The sequence below is a fragment of the Aptenodytes patagonicus genome, chromosome 4 (genome assembly GCF_965638725.1).
Source record: "Aptenodytes patagonicus chromosome 4, bAptPat1.pri.cur, whole genome shotgun sequence".
NCBI classification, from domain to species: Eukaryota; Metazoa; Chordata; class Aves; order Sphenisciformes; family Spheniscidae; genus Aptenodytes; species Aptenodytes patagonicus.
Genome location: NC_134952.1, coordinates 55,164,483 through 55,185,731, shown reverse-complemented (window position 1 = coordinate 55,185,731; position 21,249 = coordinate 55,164,483). Strand labels below are relative to the sequence as shown.

The 21,249-nt window shown below is 43.1% G+C and overlaps 1 protein-coding gene across 2 annotated transcripts in view; it reads left to right on the top strand.

Moving 5' to 3' along the window:
• The window catches only part of UNC5C (unc-5 netrin receptor C), a 272,875-nt gene that overhangs the window by 209,637 nt on the left and 41,989 nt on the right, over positions 1-21,249 (top strand). For both annotated transcript variants that reach the window (XM_076336783.1, XM_076336781.1), the window contains exons 5-7: positions 6,774-6,954; positions 9,082-9,249; positions 10,554-10,718. In XM_076336783.1, coding sequence (XP_076192898.1) covers positions 6,774-6,954; positions 9,082-9,249; positions 10,554-10,718 — 514 coding nt within the window. The remainder of the gene's footprint in view (positions 1-6,773; positions 6,955-9,081; positions 9,250-10,553; positions 10,719-21,249) is intronic.

Sequence of the window (21,249 nt, the reverse complement as noted above, 5' to 3'; positions counted from 1 at the left end):
TCCTGGAGATACTATTCTGTATGCCTACAAGATTAGTCCATCAGGTCCTACTTTGACACCGACTGATTCTTGCTCCCTATAGCCAACAGGCCTCGTGGTGCCTGAAGTGTGAGAGGTATCGCCGGCAGGGCTTTGCAGAGCCCCCGGTTCTTACCAGCACCCTCAGTCACCCGGTGATAGTGTGTGCCTTGGTCAGTTCCTCTGGCAGTAACTTCTTCAGATGCAGTGCTCACCTTAGGCATGAAGAATTACGATGCTCCCATGTTTTAATGGAGTATTTCCAAAATGCAGTCAGCAGAACACACGTCAGCTGTCACTCAAGAGTCGTTTGATCAGGTTTTGCTAGGTTTTGCTCAGGAATTTCTGTGTGCTTCTAGAGCTGATGCTTTTCTTTCACTAAAAAGTGTAACCTGGACAAAATCCTGTATGCCTTTTAAAACTGGTAGGAGGAGTTGTCTGTACGACAACAGGCACTATGCAACTTTCAGGGAGAATGGGAAAGGGGCCGTCCTCAGGGACTGCAGCCACTCCCCAACATCCTGTTCCCTTATTGAATTTAATGATCCTGAAAAGCATATAGCTCTGTGCTGTGAAGAATGAGATCCATCTTTCCATCCAACCAAAGAACCGCAGACGTCACATTGGTAATTCGTTTAAAGCTGTTTCCAAACAGACCCCTCCCAGTTGCTTCAGGGACTGGGGAGCCCACATGCCCTCGTGGTGCCAAAAGTGCCAACCAACACACATGAGCCATGGGACCTCCAGCTCAAGCCCCTCTTTCAGGTGGGAAAGGAAGCCCAGCAACTCCTGGTGGCCACATGGCAGCCGCCGTGTTTTTTGGTTAATAATGCCGTGATCTGTATTTGAATTTGAGGGTCTATGAAATTAAGTTCTCCATTTGCTGCTACCAGTCCACCTCAGCCTTTGAAGTTTCTTCTCTGAGGCTTCACTTCCCTGTTGTGCATAAAGCAAAGCTGTAATAGGGCCGGAGACATCCAGCAGCTGTACGTGCACCCTGTGTAGATTTTAGTACTCAAGCAGAAAGCTGGATATGTGTGCAGTTAAGGAAGTGTTTCCACAGCAGGAATGCAAATTCCCCTTATTGGCAGCAGAAGCACAGTAGCAGCAACTGAACAAAATGTTATGGTGGTTTGCATTTGCTGTCTCATTCTCAATATGTGTTTTGCAGTCTCTCATAGCTGTAATTTCAGCCTCTTTGGAGACCACCTTTTTTTTTGCTTTTTTATTAACCTTAAATGGGTACAAAATCTATTTCCGGCAAGTAGTACATGGAGGACAGCATCCTCTTCAGCAGGCAGTTGCTGGGATGAAAGTGTGCATTTGAAACCAAATCCAAAAATCAAATAATATTCTTCAAAGAGGCACTCAAGTCTCAAGGTACCTGAAATCGCTGCTGGCTCAATAGCCCGTATGAAAACTGCTAAAGTTTTCTCAGTCTCACTTGGGCATCTTGTACTGTGTCCAAATCAGTAGTTAGTTTCACAAATGTTTTATTCTTACTGACATGTGTATGTGTGCCCTTACTATCAATACGGTATGGGATGCGTGTCTGTTGTTACAATTCAGGTGAAGCAGGGGAGCTGTGATTTCCCTGTGGCTCTTGGAGGCGATGCGAGCTCAGCATTGACTGCGGCAAGGTGAGCGGTGCCGCTGTGACTGATCAGCACAGCTGCAGAGAACACCAGCCGCAACGCCATCATGGTTGGGGGACCAGATGAAGAGCGATCCTGCCACATCGGCCAGGCACGGGGAAGGCAGGGGTGCAATGGCCTCACCTCCCAGAATCCTAAATCGCCTTTTATTGAGGCAAATCTCTCGCTGCTCCCAGCCATTTGCATCTTGTTTCTTCTGGAGAATTGCACTCATGGGCACCGGAGGGCTTTGCCTGTGTCTAGAGGGTAGAAGACTTGCTGTTTTTGGCAGGTGCTCTCTGCTCTGAAGATGACTCTAGGGCAGGTTGGTGTGGTGGAGGCAATGAGAGACCAGGATACAGGACTTGCACCCTGCTGACTTTCTTCTTGAGATTGCGAGAGGTGTAAGGAATGACTCGTACGATCAGGAGGGGAGGATCTAGATGAGCTTGTATCCCTCTTCCATTCTTGGGGGTTTTTTTGGAGCAGATGTGCTGTCACTCTACCAGATTCTCAAACAGTCACGCATATGCAAGTGTGCCAAGAGATTTAAGTGTCTAGTAATGCTAGTAACTTGGCATGGCTAAATTTGTGTCAGCAATTAGCTTCCGTAATAGGTTTTCCTGCATATGTAATCGCTTCTGTGATTTATGTTCCCTGTGTTCATTTAGTCTGCACAGAAGTCTGGCCTGGCTTTGCAAGTCTTAGTCTCTGCATGTGCTGCCTTATTTCAGGCTGCTGCTGGAAACATCCTGCAGCAGCACGGGTCTGGCTGCAGCTCCAAGGTACAGCCGGGGCAGTGATTGCGGATTTTCTGTTCTTGCTGATGGTCTCGCTTTTCATGTTGGGTGGCATGTGGCAGGTTCCCTCTGTTAATTAGAACAAATGTGCCAATTATGTTAATGTATCTCCCGATACCAATCAGAGAATAATTAGCGACAACACATCTGTCTCTCACTGGGGAGCGGGATGACAGAAAAGACGCTACAAGGTATGTTGCTCTAAATTACAGCTGCCTTGGATCGTGCGCTTCCTCTACCAGTCGCGGGGACGTCTCAGTCTCGTGGAGGGCTTGCCAGCATGTTAGCAGCACTGGATGTGTAGATCCAGCACAGCTGGCAGGAGCCGCGTGCCTCACTGCCCTGCAAATTACATCCAGAGCACTAAGGAGCGCTGACCAAAAAGTAGCTGACTTCAGGCGTGCTCCACCTTCTAAGCATCCGCAGTTGCTGTGAGTGTTTTTTCATTCAGTGTGCTCACACCTGTACAGAGGGGCTTTCTCTTGCCAGTCAGTTTGCAAACATATGACAAAAATACCTTCTTGAGTGGAAAACTAAAAAAAGAAATGGGGATTTTGTGCCTGCTTTGTTCCAAGGGGCTGGTATGTAAGAAAAAACAGTTGCATGTTGTTGTAATTTTCCATAGCTGTCATCTCCACAAGGGAACACTTACCCCATCCTTCATGGCAGTATTGTTGCCAATTAAATGATTTCTGTTATGATAAGGAAAAACTGATGCCCAGGCTTTTTCTATGTATATGCACAGCCATCTGTACATTTATTAATAACAGTTGGTGGGACATGCCTGATTTAATTGAATAAATAGAGCTAGGTACCTGTTCAAGAATCATTGTGACTATAGCTAGTAAATATACATCCTCAATATTTAGGCAAAAGCAAACATCTGCTCTAGAAACGTCTTCTCCAGAGAGTTGAAAAACGGAGCTATGAGGGCGTGATTTGGTATGACCCTGAAGACAGGCATCTTGTGCACTTTGAAATGCCCATGGGTATCCTGCTGCCCCTCTGTCCGCTCGCCCGGAGGGGTGCAGGTCTCTGGCACATAAATGTCCGGTGCCTCATCCGTCAGCATCTTGCAAGCATGGTGGTTTCCCCAGGGCACCAGTCACCGTTATCCAGGCAGCAGAATTAAATTCATGCTAAGTTTCTGCGTTGACTGGATTAACAGCCTACTTCAGCGAGGGGGCTGCGCCTTGGGGAATGACATAGCATCAAAAGAGATCGTTGCTTTTAACTTCTGTAATAACAGTTTGCATACTTGTCATTCATAAATCACACTGTCTCGTTCCACTTTGTTCTCATCTCTTTTGTATTTGACACCTGATCTCTTCCTACTTACGTGACAGAACAACCCTGCTCCCACCTATTCTGGTTACCTCAAAAAAATAAATCTGAAGTTTGGAGGTGCTGAGCACTGCAGTCACCTGCACCAGACAAAATGAGGCCGTTAGTAACTGAAAATAAGTACCAACAAAAGTCTCATTTACATGTTGTAATGTGTTTAATTAGATACCATTTCTACAAGGACTGAGGGAGAAAACACAACCACTGGAGGGGTGTGCTCTTTTTTGTGTTGCTCTACTGATGGGTAAAACGTGTATGAAAGGAGACTCTCGCCTCTTGTCAAATCATCCATCAGTTCCTCCGTTCAGATTTGACAACCTTACAGTTTGCAACACGAACAGACTCACGACATCATAAAAACCTGGATGCCAGAAGAAGACTGAATTAGATGTATTAAAGAGATATCTTGTAAAAGAGATGGGGTTTAGATATGCACATACAGTACTGATGTACTGGCAAAACAGATTTTTCAGAAAAAAAGACATCCTGTTGTTCTGCAAATTTAACGTTTTATTGTTAGCAAATTCTGTGAGCCATTAGGTGAAAAGGATCTTTTTCCTAAGAGATTTGGTGAAGAGCCAGAGGCAGTATACTGAATTGTAGAGAGTATCTTTTTTTTCTGATATTGGCAGCTCCTGTTTTCATATCATCTTTGGTGTTTTTGCAGGGATGACAGGGATTTTAATGCTCATAGCTTTAATTTTGTCTAATCAGCTGAGACCCAGACTGAATATGCATGTGTGTGTTTTTGTGGAGAGAGAAAGTGTTGCAGAGTACTGGAAAAAGAGAACCGTGTGGAGCATGGAGCCATGCATAGCGCTGAGGGCTGCTAGAGTATGTGATCGGATGGGCGTACCAGAAACATTTTAGACTGAGCCTTAGACCATGTAGACTGTAGTCCTGTCCTCACTGACGTCCTGATGTCCTCAATGTGCAGAGCACAGGAAAAGTACAGGTGGATTTGAAGGTGATATGTACACAGCTGTGGCAGCACGTGTAGCATCTTTTAGAGTCCTGACACAAGTCTGTACTCCGTCCCAGAAATAAATAATGGTATTAAAAACCAAGAAAGACATTTTGTTTGTGTGAGAGGCAGGTGTTAAGTGGCAGCCTACCACTGGTGGAGAGGTAAGCTTCTGGCTTGTTTTTCAGTCTGGGATGCATGCAGACTTGACCTGCGGGTGAGGAAGGAGCTAAGCATTGCCATTGACTGAACAGGAATCTGTCTGTCTTGATTATACGTAATACCTATTAGGATTCAAGAAAGGAGGAAGAACAATTTTAGTCATCCTGGCAAGGAAAACCAGGTTATTGACTAAGAGCTTGTATCTTCCATGGTAAAACATGAACGTTGTAGTGACAGAAACACAGCCTCCAAAGTTTTATGTCTTTTTTCTTCCTTCCCTGTTCCTCGCAGACACACGTATCCATTTCCACAGCCCTTTTTGCACCACCAATTTTAAGCTATACAGTATCGTGGTTGTGAGGCTACCACATACTGCAGCAATCTGCTGTGGGAGTGAAGGGTTTAAATCAAGCCTTCCTCAGGGCAGCGGCTTTACATTCACTAAGGTGTACGTCTTTGGAAGCAGCTCACACCTGATGCACATCCACCCAAACTGGGGTAGGGGAGCTGGAGCTGCTTAAAGTAGGGCTAAAGATGGGGAGCGGGTGGTGGGCAGCTTGAATCCAAGCCCACATCTGCCAGTGCTGGTCTTGCAGTGTTGGATCGGCTCCGTCTGGGGATGAATCGAGCCCTCTGTGTTTAACACTGGGAGAGGCCATCGGTTTTCTCCCCACAGCTCGGGGCAGTCTGTATGGCTGTCTCCAGGGGGGGGAGCAGGTTCTCTGTTGGTTTTGGGGTATGTTGATGCTTGGGCAGTTCCTCAAATGTCTTTGGAAAAGTGGGGTTTGTGAGAGCAGGTCTTTGCAGTTAGCACCTCGCGGGTCCGGCAGGTTGATTGTGTTTATGTTTTTCTTCCTTTAATTAAATCCTGGGCACAAGCTGAGGTGATCCAGTGACATGAAGGCCCGGCTTTGATCCATCCAGGGCCCCAGTCCCATCCTTCAGAGCACGCTCAATTCAAATGAAAACAAGCTACTAGATTTGCAGCCAAATTTTATTAGGGTGGCTCACAGCAGTCAGCTGGGATATAATAGGGTGTTTCTTTAGGAAGGCAATAAAGAGAACATTGTCTAGATTAAAAATCACATATAAAAATATTTTTCTGTGTAACCAAGGAAATCACGCTTTATTAAAATAAAATATAGCTTACATAAAGAAAAGGGAAAAATAAGCACTGATGTAGTTTTTGTGATTCCCTATTTCCTTGGTAACTGTCTCTATTTTGTTTAATCCTGATTGCAGCAAAACAATAACATGCATGTACATGTGAGTACATGTATACTTAAAAACATCATTGGCGTGTTTGTAATTAGTGTGACCTACTCTGGTATAGGGCCTCATTGTGTTAGACCCAAGGCAGGTACATACAAGTTTACTGCATTATTAACTGCCTAATTAGACAAGACATACAAAAGGATGGATGAGATCTCTGCTGTTTTAGGGTTTCTGATGTTGTGAGGGAATTTTCTGTTTGTAGATATGGTCCTAAGGTATCACCCCTTCCTTATCCCTTGCCTCAGACTCTGAAAACATAGATCAGCTATTTGTCTCTGTACAGTAGCTGGCAACCTTTGAAAATGCGTTGATATTTTCAAGGCAAGGCAAGACAGCTGTTGTGTGGACAGGTGGGAGGGAAGGGGACCTGAAGGAAAGGGTAGGCGTGAAGGGTGTTCTCCTGCATTTCTGCTGTGGTGTTTTGTTTCAGTTGGCATGCCTCAGGTGAGTCCTTCGTGATGTGGCTTGACTTGTTGCGCTTTCTGGGATAAGCAATGTAATCACAGATACTGTGCCCGTTGTGGTGTGTCCTGGTGCTGACTCACTGCCTCCCCTCTGGCCCTTTGAAACCCTAAGGTGGAGTGGCTGAAGAACGAAGAGGTGATTGATCCCGTGGAAGACCGAAATTTTTACATCACCATCGATCACAACCTGATCATTAAGCAAGCCCGGCTTTCTGACACAGCCAATTACACTTGTGTCGCCAAAAACATTGTGGCCAAAAGGAAAAGCACCACAGCGACTGTGATTGTCTATGGTAAGTGACGTCTCGTCCTGCTGCACATGGATGGACGCACGCTCAAAGCAAGCGGTGGGACAGGAGGGGGGTGCAAAATGCCTGTATGCAACTCTTCCTGTGGTGAGTGACCAGGCTGGGCCGCCTGTGCTGCCTGTTGACTTGCAGCTGTATGCAGTGACTGCAGTCAGGGTTCATTACCAAAAATACTCCGAAGTACAGATCTGATATCTTGGCTTATTGGTGACAGACAACGGCATTAAAGGAGGAACAGGCACCTACACAAACAGCCGGTTGCCTCATTGAAGAGAAGGAGGTTGCTCCCGTTGCCGTAACACATGCCGTCTGGATGCAGCAAGGAGACATTAGTGCACTTCCTCCAGCAGGAGCATCCAAGGCATTGCTTTCTACCAATGCATTTCAGGTTCTTAGTGTCCCTTTTCAGAAATAAAAGTAAAACTGAAAGGAAGTTTGTGCTTCCAGGTACTGGTAAGAGTGTCAGAGCACAGCAGAATCTTCCACCTTCTTAGATCTCTTTAAATAAACTTATTTTTGGTGTCTACTTCCAAAACATACTCTGATGTCAGGGGCAAAGTAGCAAAGCACTCTGGGACTGCAGTTCATAGGCACACAACCTAGCTTAAAAATAAACATCAGGGGAATACGAAGCATGGGATAACATTATTCTGTGTCTGCATCTGCAGCCTCGCTCTAATATTGAGGATGGCCGTGCTTTGGCTGGGGAGGGACCAGATGAGATGCCCTCCTGGGGTCTCTTCCAGGCTGTGTTGCGCTGCAACTCTGCCCCACCAGTCCGAGCCTTTGCCCCTGCAAAGTTACTGCCCGATGCGTCCCAGGCGGGAGTATCCACCAGAACAAAACCTGCTCTGACAATGTGCCAGCTGACTGTCCTGGTGTTCCTTACAATCAGCTTAATTATAGGATAGACAAGTAGGAAAAAATCCCTATGATTATCCCTAATATTCATTTCATATTCAGGGTAGCAGTTAGATTTAATTGTAAGCAGTTGCTTCCCTGAAGTTACAATGAGGGCCTTTTAGTTCAGTTTTTATAGAAAACTGACTGAATTGAGTTGATTAGCAGTGTTTATGATATTGAGGGATGGACCATGCAAGAGCACTGTGTTTTGTAACTGTGATGAATGCAGAAACATAAAGATGGAGGCATACTGCAACTCTTCCTCATACATATACAGCATTTTTTTCAACAGTGCAGTCGAGAGATGTATGTAGGGGAGCAGCCATTTTTATGGGGTTTGCTACCAGAGCTGCTTAAGGGTTGTGTCATATCACAAACATTTGGGTTTAAGGAATCTGAGCAGTTAGTATGTTATCCATACCCTGGCGATGATATTATTACATAGAGCAGCACAGCTCCTTTTTCATCCATTCATCTATCCCAGAAACTGAGGTGGGTGAAAAAGAGTCAACATAAATATCTTCCCAGAGATAAATATCTTCCCAAAGTCCAATAATAAAAATGTATTTAGTGTGAATTCACTCTGAACAGCTTAAATATCTCTTATGGAAGTGCCGAGACATTCATATGCACCAGCTATGTCCACAGAGGGGTCAGTGAAGTTGTCCTGACATCCTGAAATCACCTTCTGGAAAGAAAGGGAAAGAAAATTATCAATTTCTAATCAAAGCATGGGGGTCTCTCGACGTGCATAGATGATGGGTACATCTGAGAATGAGCCGGAGTGCAGGTTATCTCCATTTGGAAAATGGTGCAGCTTTCAGAGTGCAGGCTCCTGGCTGGCAGAGCTGTGGGTGCTCTCTGAACCTGCAGAGATTTTGGCCATGCCACACATGCTACCAGGTGCTTAGTACTGGGTCAGGTCGGTTTTCAGGAGAAGGCAGGTCACCTGCCAGCTGTAATAGTCATCAAATGGTGTTTTTCATTCAGCGTCAGCATTTCGTTGACTTGTACAATGACTTCTGGCATGCTGTACATTCGGTATGTTGGAGACGTGAGTTTGTGTCTGTTCAGTGTTGCTTCTCGTGCTCTTCCCAGCCATCACTTGTGACTGCTGTCGGAGGCAGCATGACACAGAGCCACAGGCGCCTTTGGGCTGAACAGGATGGCTTGCTTACGCGATCATACTCTTTCTCTCTTGCTTTTCAGTGAACGGAGGCTGGTCTACCTGGACTGAGTGGTCAGTGTGTAACAGCCGATGTGGGAGAGGTTTTCAGAAGCGTACGAGGACCTGCACCAATCCTGCCCCACTCAACGGTGGTGCCTTCTGCGAGGGCCAGAGTGTTCAGAAAATAGCTTGCACCACTCTGTGTCCAGGTTCAGTATGAACAGTACATAGCCCTAGATAAATAGTTTGTCTGTCACCAGTCATTTCAGGAGAAGACTATTAGTTACAAAAGCCTCCTTCTCTTTATTAATAAATCCAACATTTCAGTGTATGAATATGGAATTATATTATGTAAGTAGATAAAATAGTGAGCACATTATATCAAGCAGCAGAGGATTCAGACCCACTTTTGGATGCAGCTTGCACCCGTGTCTCAGCCCTGGTAATTCAGGGGATTTGGGGGACATTCAGAGCTTCAAATTATAGGAGATCAAGGTTGAAAGCTCTGGAGAAGGACTGAAATTTGAATATAGAAAGAAACTGTGGTGTAAATATATTTGCAATGTCTGTTCAGTCCAGCTGTCACAGCAAGTGGTGCGTCTGGGGTGTGGATGTTAAATTTGAGGCACGTGTTTACCTGACTTCAAATACAAAGATGTTTATACTGGAAAGAGATGTGTATGCATACCTCTAAAAGGTATTTAAATGTAAACTTCTGAAAAATACAAAATTGCTTCAGGACACGCAAGGTAGTTGGTGGCTTTTCTATGACAAATGTTCTGCCATTTGTCCTATTGTCCAGTGCTTTCCTACCTCTGCAGTCCCACTGGAATCGATGGCAGTGGGGTTGTCTTTAGCTTGTGAAGTTTGGCCATCCAACTCCGGATCTTAGTGGTGGGTGAAACTTAAAAGCTGAAATTTCATCTCAGGTCGCTGTTTCAAGTGACAGACTCCTGGGTCAGGCTGTGTCACTGGAACAATTTCATTGTTTGTTCTTCAGCTGTTCAATTTAGTGCTTTTGAAAATCATTTGCAGGATTTTGAAAGGCGCTAAACACATTCCTGATTCTGCTTATGTGAAATAGATCAGTACCTCTAGATACTTCTTTTAATAGAAAATATTTAACATTAAATATCTTCCTACTAAAGAAGAATTTCTGGCCAAGTTTAACTTTAACCTCTGTGTTTAAAAATGCCAAAAAAAAAAAAAACCAACATATTTCCAACTTGTTGTTCATTTTCTTGTACACTTTGAGCACAGATAAACTGCTGACAAGTTAATAAAAGGGGGAGGAAAGAGCAGAAATGGGGCCAGGGCAGAGAGAAAGGAGAGGGAGACCAAATGTGCTTTTACACGCCAGAAATAGGACTTTAAGAAGAGCAGACTGACGATCCTTCTGCTTTGCTGGGAATGGCCGGGAGTTGCAGGCTGGCTTGTGCCGAGACATGCATTGCTCTCGCTCAGTCTCACTTTTATGTACCCCCTAACAAGTCATGTCCTTTCCTTGTCTCAGTGGACGGCAAGTGGACATCCTGGAGCAAGTGGTCCACCTGCGGCACAGAGTGCACCCACTGGCGCCGGAGGGAGTGCACAGCCCCGGCGCCGAAGAATGGAGGGAAGGACTGCGAGGGGCTGGTGCTGCAGTCCAAGAACTGCACTGATGGGCTCTGCATGCAGGGTAAGTGCTGCTGTGACGCCTCCGGGATCTGAGATATACGTGGCCGCAGAAAAACCTGCAATAGCTGCAGATCAGCATCAATGACCTAAAGTCGCAGAATCATTTGTAGGATGGAGAAATGAGTGAATCCAGTTCTCACCAGTCTGGACACCCCACTCTTCTTCCATGAAGATGGATGTAATACTGTCTGAGGTTTATGAAGTTGAGCAGTGAAGAATTAGAAAGCCTCATAACAGAGCCCTCTCCCCCCTGCCCTCCCCACCAAACAGCCCTTCTCTCTAATACCGGCTCAGCATCTGTCCAGGGAAGCTTGGCAGTGACTCTTACGGCAATGCAAATAAAAAGTAGAGGGTTTAGGGCAAAGCCAGCATTTTCAAAAGAGTAAACTTGGCAAAGCAGATCAGCTTGTGGCTTCTTACTGTCAGGAACGGCGGGTGCATGTCTTTCTACATATAGTAGTTATGCCCCTTTTTGAATTTGGGGTGCCCTGTAGTAGAAAGAGGTACCCTGTATCCATGCAGTGCCTGTGCAAACTTCAGTTATCAGCATGCTGCAGCCTCATGAAGATCAGCTCTAGCACTGAAGTCTATTCTGCCTGCGCCTGTTCACACCATGGTCCTGCCTTTGTGACTAATAAGGGCGAGAAGTAAAAAAAAGTAGGCTTTTAGTGTGATTCTGACATATGCTGACGAACAATTAGTCTTCTCTGCACCCCATCCCTTCTCAAAAATGAGGTCTTCTCTGTTCTGCTGGTGCGTTGAAACTTCCTTTCACATTTCGTTAGCACAATAACCCGAGCCAAAATCCTCACATACACCTTTCTCCTGTTCCTTCATCCTGTCTCTCTGCAGTACTTCTCTGTTGAGTCTCAGCTCTCTGTTGCCCAAAGAGTTGTGGCTGTAACTAGCCGGTATCTATGTGTCCAAATCATAAAATGCTTTGATTTAACATTAAATATCTTCCTACTAAAGAAGAATTTCTGGCCAAGTTTAACTTTAACCTCTGTGTTTAAAAATGTCAAAAAAAGCGCGTTTCTGTCATGAAAAAGGAGTCAGGAATTTTTATTCTCTGAGGCAGGTTACTTTTGACTGAAATAGTCACAATGACAGAAAAGTGATGCTACTAGCTAATAAATAGGTCTACTTCTTGAATAAGTGCCATATAGGTGGCTACTGTGCTGGCAGCTATCTCTGAGCTACCCTGTGGCACAGCATGGCCATTTGCTCTGAGGTTTCCCAGATTTACAAAAAAGGCTTCTTCAGCATGGCTCGCACAAACACTTTCATCACTTTAAAAACCATTAGTCAGTGTCAGCAGCCTACAAAGCTGTAATTCCTCAAAGCATTTGTTTTTATGGGGAAGACAGAAAGGTGAGATTCAGAGCTCCTCTCTTTTTCTTTTCTAAAGATAGAAAAAAAAAAAATCCAGCCACGTCTTACTGTATAACACCTTGGTGACTTTTATAGTGGGGAAGCTAACATACCCCTAGCTCCAGTGGTGTGAATAAGTCACTATGGTAAATTAGGAAGAAAAGATACATTTCCCCATACAGAAGAGCTCTTCACTATCGGATTATATTTAGACAGGTGTATGTCATCTTTGTGTATGTGCATAAAGAGAGCCATTTAAGCAGAAATCTTGTGGAAAAGTAGATATAATGGAACAGCAGAATAAAAGCCCTGTAGGGATCTCATTTATCTGTTGATGGTATATTGCATTTTATTTGTGAAAGTGGATGCTGAGTATAAAGCAGAGGTCTTCAGCGGGAGAGAGGGTGAGGCTGTTGTGAATCCTATTCTGCTTCATATATATGTATATAAAAAATGGTAATGAAAAATATACAGTCACATATTGACCTGCTTGGCTCCAGGGCCTGTGATCATCCTTCAGTGTTAGAATTTAATGGCAGTGTTTTAATGGTGTCTTTATACTTGCGGGGTTTCATATACCTGTAAAACTTACAGTCCTGCTCCCTGATCCATCACTGCTGAGAAGATTGATTTGCTGTACTTGGTGGCAGTGTGCCTGCTGCTCTCTCTCTCTTTTTTTTTCTTTGTCCTTCTCAGTTTATGCAAAACCAATCTGAACACTAACATTTTTGCTGGTGTGGATCTAGATTCATAGCAAATCTGCCTGCTGAGCTAAGAAGAAATACAGGACTCCTTTCATTCCTTAAACACCATGCTTCTTTCCACGTTGTTTGAGGCTGGTGGGGACTGGCTTGGCACTGACATTTCTCCTAGCCTGGGGACCTGTGGATCCACAGCAGACTTTTCCAACATCTTCATGCCAGTGGGTCTGTCATGGCACAGGTGGCATGGGGGGAGCCACGGCCACTTTTCCTCTGTGGCCATAGCCCTCCGGGAGATGTGTTGACCAGGTGCTTACCTGCACCATAGCCAAATCCTGCTCTAGGTGCCCTGGTGCTTCCTCCTTAGTGTCAGTCTTTAGTGAGAGCTTGAAGGTTGACTTTAGTACCATGAGTGTAGTTGACAGACTGTAGACAGACCCTCTTACCAGGAGTCACTGGGCTGTTGCTTTGACAAAAACCCACTTGTAAATACATATCTCTATATAGCTGTACATAAAAGATATCCTGGAAAATGTTGGATTGAACGAGTCTAATTTACAAACCCTTTCTCTTCCAGTCTATTATTCACTACAGTAGCATCAGCTGGATAAATCAATAAGCTCTTTCATCAGACTGCCCCTGCTCCAGCAAAGAGCAGCAGTCTGCACCACTATCGATTTCTGTGGGGATAAAAACTGTGGAGCTTTCTCCATCCCTTGTAATTACAGTATTTTACACCCAAAGCTGTAGTTTGTGCTTACCACTAACTGTGGCATTTCTTGTGCAACTCTGCTGTCACATTTATGCAGACTAATGATCTTGCTAGTACACACATACACTCCCTTATCCAGTAGTTAGTATTTTTCTGCTAACATGAAAGGATGAACAGTCATTAAACTAGAGAGCCTGCAGAGAGACAGCAGGCTGAATTGAAGAAGAAAAGCAGCTGTAGTGAAAATTTAGGGCGGTCATTACTATTTTAAGTTTCCAAATACAAAATATTGCCTAGCAGGTCCCATTATAACAATTTTGTAATTCCCATAATAGCATTAATATGATCTTCTGGAATAAAATATGCTGTAGGTGTAAGAAGAATTGGCTGGGTACCACCCACACTAGTTGCATTATTGCCTCCATAGTTGCATTATTTCCCATTTGAAGTATGAGTACTGTGGTAAATACTTAAGTGCAAGGAACGACACTTTTAAAGGCACGCACTGCATCTCACAGGGGATCGCTGTAAACTGAAACACTGCCATTAGCCCTCCACTCATCCCACCTAATGACTTTGGTGGGCGTTCTGTGTGGGGACTAAGAAAGCAAAGCACTCCACTGCCGGCTCAAACTTCAGCACAAGTAGTTCCCTTCACTAGATCACAAATATGTTTAAAGCAAAGTACAAGGGGAAGTGTTTTGCTGGGCCCAGTCTGGAATGACTGCGAGGTCATGTATGTGGTACCAAACAGATGCTAAAAGTCCCTGGTGGGCCAAATGCTGCTTTGCATTGTGTGTAGAATGCTGCTGGTAATCAGGAAGAGGTGGACAACCTATGAAGAGAGTTAGCTGTGTTGCATGGTTATGTTGAAGGCTCGTTACATGAGTTGTGACGTGCAGCTGTCACTCTCAGAGCACGTCACCTGTGTCCTTTCTGTTGAGGATCTGAAGTGACAGTGTTCAGATCTGTATTCTCCCTGTCCTGAATAAGTAAGTACAGGAAGTCCATAGGCGTGAGGTCGGTGCCTGAGCATGCTGCTAAAGCTGTTGGTCTTCTCTGAAATCATGCCTGTGATGCGCAGGGTCGGTGCTAGCACAGTCAGAGGGAGACAACCAGTGCCCCTTCTTCAGCTCACTCTCAGCTTTAGTAGACCACAGTGGCTTTTCATAAAAGGCTGGCTAAGTTGTGCTTTCAATTTTTTCCAAAACACAGGGCTAGCTATCTTACAGCAGCAAGGTAATACCGAAGCATATGTTGTCGCTTGAGGACTGTGGATTATAGAGTTACATAAATAGTACTGTTGCTCTGTGTAGTGAAAACTGTTCACTTTATACTGTCACACAATATGGAATACAAATCCATCACTGAATAAGGCCAAAAGGAAATTTCCACTTGTGAATCATTGCCAAGTGTCATCAGGTCCAGTGTGGACTTTTCCTTTGTTGCTTTGGATTTAAATAAATGAGCATGAACAGACTGAGATGTGCTACTATCGCTTAAAGAATGGAAGAGAAGATTCAAAACATCTTCACCCGTCATTCCGGACAACGCTCTGGACTAACTCTTGGGTCACTTTGGTTCTCTCCCTGCACGTAGCTTAAGTACTTGGAAATTCAAATAGCGGATACACCACTTGAGGAAAAGGCACCTATACCATGGTGAAGATGTTATTATCAGACTAGTAATTCCATTCCTTGTTAAAAAAAGGCTGCCTTCTAGTCGAGAGTGAGTTGATGTGAAATGATGACGGCAAATCTATATTTCCCAAGCGCTTTGAAATCCTTGTCTGAAAGGCGGTATGAAGTTCATAATGTTCCCTCTTAACAATGATAGTGCCTAAGGGAGTGAAAAAGATGCAGTTTGTCATGCTTGTGCACGAAACAGTTAACTGCTGCCCTTTTCCAGTCTCGTGCCTGTTTATACACAGATCTTGAGTAGAAAGCAAGATTAACCTGATACTAACATCTCTTTCTTCCCGCAACATATATATTCTGCACATGCCCTGCTTGTTTAATGTAACATGCCAGAACCTCTGATGGAATAAGCATTCATTTCCCTTTTTGGCTTGTTTTGAAAGCAGGCATTCAGGGAAGAATTAGAGGGCAGAGCAGTCTGATGAGGACCTCTGGTCCTCCAGAGCAGATTAGTGTGCAAAGAGCAGGGGAATGTTTTCCAGACTCCAGGAGGTAAGCAAAGCTCTCTCAAGGGAGACTGCAACAGAAGCCTGTGTGTGCAAAGGAATGAAATAAAACCTTTTATTAAGAGCATGTGGGTCAAGAGAGAACTTCCAATACGTTTAGTCTGTCAGCATAATGATTTAGCCACCTGGCCTGTTTCACTGAGTCCTTGCAGGGGCAGTTTCATTCATTTGAAGAATGCATCTCATCTGTTCCTAGAGGAAGTTTTCTGTAATACTGTTATTTGATATGATGCATTATTGTGTTTTTAACCCAACTACTATGTAATGATGTAGCAGCCAAGGGAGTTTATGCACACATCTCAGAGTTACGACTCGTCTTTATTTGTATTGTAGCAACATGAGAAATCCCCAGCTGAGAAGCGTCCACGCTCTGGTGGGCCCTCTGCAACTGAGAGCTCTTGCCTAGAAAACCTACTGCTCAGAGCAGATAAAAGTGTTGAGAGAAAACAGAAGTGCAGAGCTACAAGCAGAACCCAGTAAATCGCTGTGTCTTACCCCAGTCAGTTCAGAAAAAGCCACCTCCACATTAATTTTAATGAAAGGCAAGTGCTCTAAGATCTCTAGGCTGTTTTGAAAAATCTCAACTAATTAAAAAATATTATAGCCATGCAGAGAGGAGAAAAACCCCAACCTTGTCCGTCTATAATTTTCATTCTTCTTAATTCCTTTGGGTTTTTCTTTTATTCTTCCCTTATTCCTCTGCACATTAAAAAAAAAAAAAAAGTTACTCAGATCAAAGAAAAATGCAAGCTTATAATAAAGTCTAACTGATACATTAACTTCATCGTGGAAAAAACACCAACCATACAGTGACAATAATGAGTGTTTATATTTTCCATAACATGTACAAAGGTGGGTATATTTTGTGATTTTTGCTTTCCTGGCAGGGTGTCAGGCAGAGTGAGGTTACATGAGCAGCCCAAGGCTCATCATGGAGTTAGTGTTAGGATCAGGAGTAAAACTCAGCGCGCTCTATTTCTAAATCTGTGTTCTACATGAAGGGCTAACAAAAACATTGGCAGCATCCTTAAATGAAAATTCATGTTGGGGAAGGAAGTTTCTATAGTTTGGGAAATGAACACTGAGCTGATCAACAGATTCTAGAGTCTCAGGGATTTTTGAGGTTACAAGCCAGAAAGCCAGAGAATACAAGTTACCTTACCTGTGAGCTTATAGACCTGCCAAAGATTTCGATCCGTGTCACTGAACATCCATGTGGATAACTCATGCTTTCCACAAGACTTTTTCCCAGCAGCCCTAACAGTTTCGATCCCCCTTCTAGATCCCCTCCCAGCTGTCCCTTCCTTCATCTTGTTTTTTGCCATGTGTCCCCTCTTCAGTGCTGCCCCATGTCCTTATTTCAGCTCTCCCTGTAACCCGTTTGCTCTTGTGCCACTACAACTGCAAAACAAAGCAAACCCCAGGAAGTCTATTTAACATTCAGTCATTGCAAACGTGGAATTTGCAAATACACAATCTAGCAAATTGCAATGCTAGACGTGTTTTCTTTTGCTGTCAAACATGCATAACAAACCCAATGTTAAGGTTCTGTGCTTCTAAGATACTAAAGACTGACATAAGATTTAGCCAAAAGGTCAAAATCCTTAACTGTAAAAGATTGCATAATGTCAAAATCGCCTATTCTAATCCACATCAACTTTTAGCAACAAGTTATCCTACTCTTCCATCTTTCCCCACCCCCATATAGATGACATGCATGTTTAAACTCAGGCAAGACCTTTCTAACAATGTTAACAAAATGTCAGGAATCTAATTTAAAATGAAAACATAGTTGCAATCTTAATTATAGAATATCATAAACTTCTGTTCAAGGACAGAACAAGAGAGACTCCCCATTTAACCTACCTGCTCAGGAAAGATCTGAGATAATAGCCAAGTAAATAATCAGTCACAAAACCTCAAGCTCCCTGTTTATTAGCCCACCCTGAACATGCCAATAATTAGTCCTTTAGAAGGAAAATAAATTACTGTGCATTACCTCTGGGATGCCTGATATCATATCTGACCTTCAGCATCATTACTGCAGACATGAAGCTCGCTCTTTAGAATAGCAAATATAGGAAGAAGCTGGGCGCATTCTGTCTGAGAGTTTTTTGCGGCTCCAGGGACTTTGTTTGTTGTTGGGTTTTTTTAATTTTTAATCACCACAAATAAGGTATAAGATATCACGTCTTCTTCTGTATGTGCTAGAGTTCCAGGGGAGAGAAACTATTAATAGCAATTACAATTCAAAGATTATTGTTAATATTTCTCCTGTGGTAAATCTGCATTAGCAACACGTTAAGTGAACATGAAGCCTTACTAAATAAACAGTCAGAATACGGGGTTTACCCAAAGGTTGCTCTTGTACCGTTAAGTCTGCCCCCTTGTAGAAAATGAAATACTTCCAGTATTTCCAGTATTTACTTGCTTGTGCAGTCGCGGCCTCCGGACAGTGGGGCCTGCACGGAGCAATTTAAAACTCCTGAATGTCAAATTAAGTCTCCTAAATTCCTTCTCCTAACATGAGAATGTGTGACTGTTTGTCCATCATGGGGACTAGATGGAAACCTATAGCATTGCAATGCATCTGAATTAACATTTTGAAAGCCCTTGAAAGTCTTTTTAGAAAGTGTCTTTTGAAAGCTTTGAGCCTTTGCACACTGTATTGATCATCTAGAATTTCCTTTAAAAATAATGAAGAAACTCAGCAAGCTGGCGATAGCTGTAGGATTGCTGAGAGGTGATGGTGAACGGGGTGAGGCAAAAGGAAGCATAAGATGGAAACAGGACCAGTAATGCTAGGTCACTGCTACAGTCATGGCACTGCAAACACTGCAGGGGCATGTGCCTTTTTGTCTCAAAAATGTCTCTTTATAATGGAATTCAGAATTTAGAATTGCTGGATGTCTCTTCCCAGGAGTACAGAGTTTTACAAAATCTGAAACTGGGCTGACTTTGAATTGAGAATGGCATTTTACAGGAAAAGGGAGAGAAGCTGAATTTCTAGAACCTGGGATTTGGAAAGAGCAATATATACTTTTCTTTTTACCCATTGAGATCCGTTGAACTCAAAAATCAACAAAACAAAACCAAACAAAAAAAATTTATTAGGGTTCTTAACCTAATTTTATTCAAACTTTTCAGGATAATTTCTGAGACTGAGACTGATTATAGAAAATTTCAGCCAAGCGCAAAGATTTTAAATGAAATTTTGAGCCACTGGAGCTGGGGAAAAGAGGAAGATAACTGAATTAATGTTGAAAAAAGACCTCATCATGGGAATTAAGAACAGAAGCAATTGCGTCCATGTTGTTTGGGACTGGTATAGGAAAAATGACCAGCTTGTTGGCTTTGAGTTATTAAATACAGGAACTCATCTGATGTGTATGTATCACAGAGAAACAAAGGGTTGTTTCAGTAAACTCTCATGTCACGATGCACCACATACCTACTTTAAATCATCTGAGAACTGCTTCCTTAAAATTTTAGGTATCGACATGTGAGAATTAGTCTCTGTTCATCTGTCCATCATAGCTCTGTGGTTCAGAGCCTGTTGCCAGCAAGAGCTTATTCCTACTTCAGTGTCGCTACACTGGATAAAGCCATCAAAGTAGAGAAAGAAAGGCAGCAGTTGAATGTGTGCCCTCTTCTTTTCTTATAGGCAATTTAAGGGCATTGACTTTGGAGCCAGAAGGGGGAAAGTGCTGTTAGAATATATTATGCTCAACCTGTTGAGTTCATTGCAACAGGATGTTATTGAGACATGTCATGTGGCTAGGCTTTCAAAAGGGCCACATAATTACGTGACCTTAGCTCCTTTTGAAACTGCTACATAGAGGATAAAGAGCATTTATAGATCAGAAGCAAGTGGTGCCGGATTAAAATGTGATGCATTAAAGAAACAAGCAGTTATGGCGTGCTTTATGCAATCTTCACTTTATTAAATGAAAGTTCATGTCTCCAACTCTCACTGACCTTGATACAGTCTCAAAATATGTATCATTAACTGTGACCTCAGCAGCTAATGGTATAAAGCAATTTCTTTGCAGGATAATTGTAAATATTTTTGTAAATATGACCCGAACTGTATAAGCCCTAGTGAATATGTGACCGGAAAGATCACCTTCAGCTACTCCACCATCTTACCTAGTTACTTGCTGGGAAGAGAGAAAGTAGCTGGGGAAAATACAAATGGAAAACTGGGAATTTTTCTTTCTCTCTTATGTGAAGATTTTATTTTCTGCAAGCAACAGAATAAAATATTTTCATAATCTGATCAATTCACTTTAAAATTTATATCCATTAATACAAATTCAGCATGACTAGAAAGCTAGCAAAATCTATTAAGGACCAAAAAGGAGAGCCAGTTACAAAGTTCACTCTGTATGAAGCCGTGACCTAGTGTTTTATACCACAGGGATAAAAGTTGTCTTTAAAACATACCAGTTTGCAGGCCAAGGCAGTATATTCCCAGGGCTTTCTAGGTAAAATCAAACACAGGATTTCAGGGTGCCCATGGTCATGATGTTGAGTTCCCAGTCTGAGCACCATGTGTGTGTATATATGCCCATGAACAGACTGAGGGGTAGATTCTTCCGCAGCGGAAGAGCGAGCTTAGAAAAGTTGTTTTGGTGACTATTTGGTGACACTGTTTCAATTTCAGTCTCAAGGGAGTCAGTGCCATAATCTCTGCAAAATTATCTTTCATAGGTCTGAGATTCTTCCATTCCCAAATGCTTCATTTTTCCCCAACTTGGCAGAAGATTTATCTACTTCTCCCAAGGAAAATCACAGCAGATGAATTCATGCTGTAAAAAGGGTCAGCCTGCCTATTTGTCAAAGCTAACCCCCTAAGGCAGATGATCCCACACATGGAGATACGCTGAAGGCCATTCAGCCACAGAGACCCGCCGTTGAGTCTCCTGAGGTCTCTGGCACAAATGTGTTTCCAGAAGGTCAGAGCAAGGCATGTGGGACCAGAATGCTCAGGCTGGACTTCCAGCATTTGAGGATCATCTGCCTTCACTAACTGCACCAAATAAATTAAATGAGCTTGAAAATCTATTTAGTTAAATGGACACAATTCACCAAATCAGCGCAAGTGCGACTGATGCTGAAATTCAGTTAAACTAAATTGATAAAAAGCCTGCTGAAGTCTTTTCTATATACCAACATTGGACTGGTTTATCTTTTCAGTACAATCTGACATATTCACCCTTCTTCACTCTTCTCACTGTGTTACATCATTATAAAGGTGCTTAAATTGCTCTTTGCATGCTTTATAGAAAAAGAATAGGCAATGCCTACGTAATGCACCTTTATAATGATACCTCTGCATTTGTACAAAGGATTTGTGCTAGTGTAATTACATTAGTTAAAAAAAGCCCACCTTTAACACTTAATAGAAGCACTTCCACAGGGACAAAAAATGTATTTACAAGCCTAAAGTGGAATGTAAAGTAGAATGCATGGAGAAACATCAACTTAATGAAAGGCTTTTTAATGAATGCATTTACCGTGCAATTACAGTGGTGCAATTTCT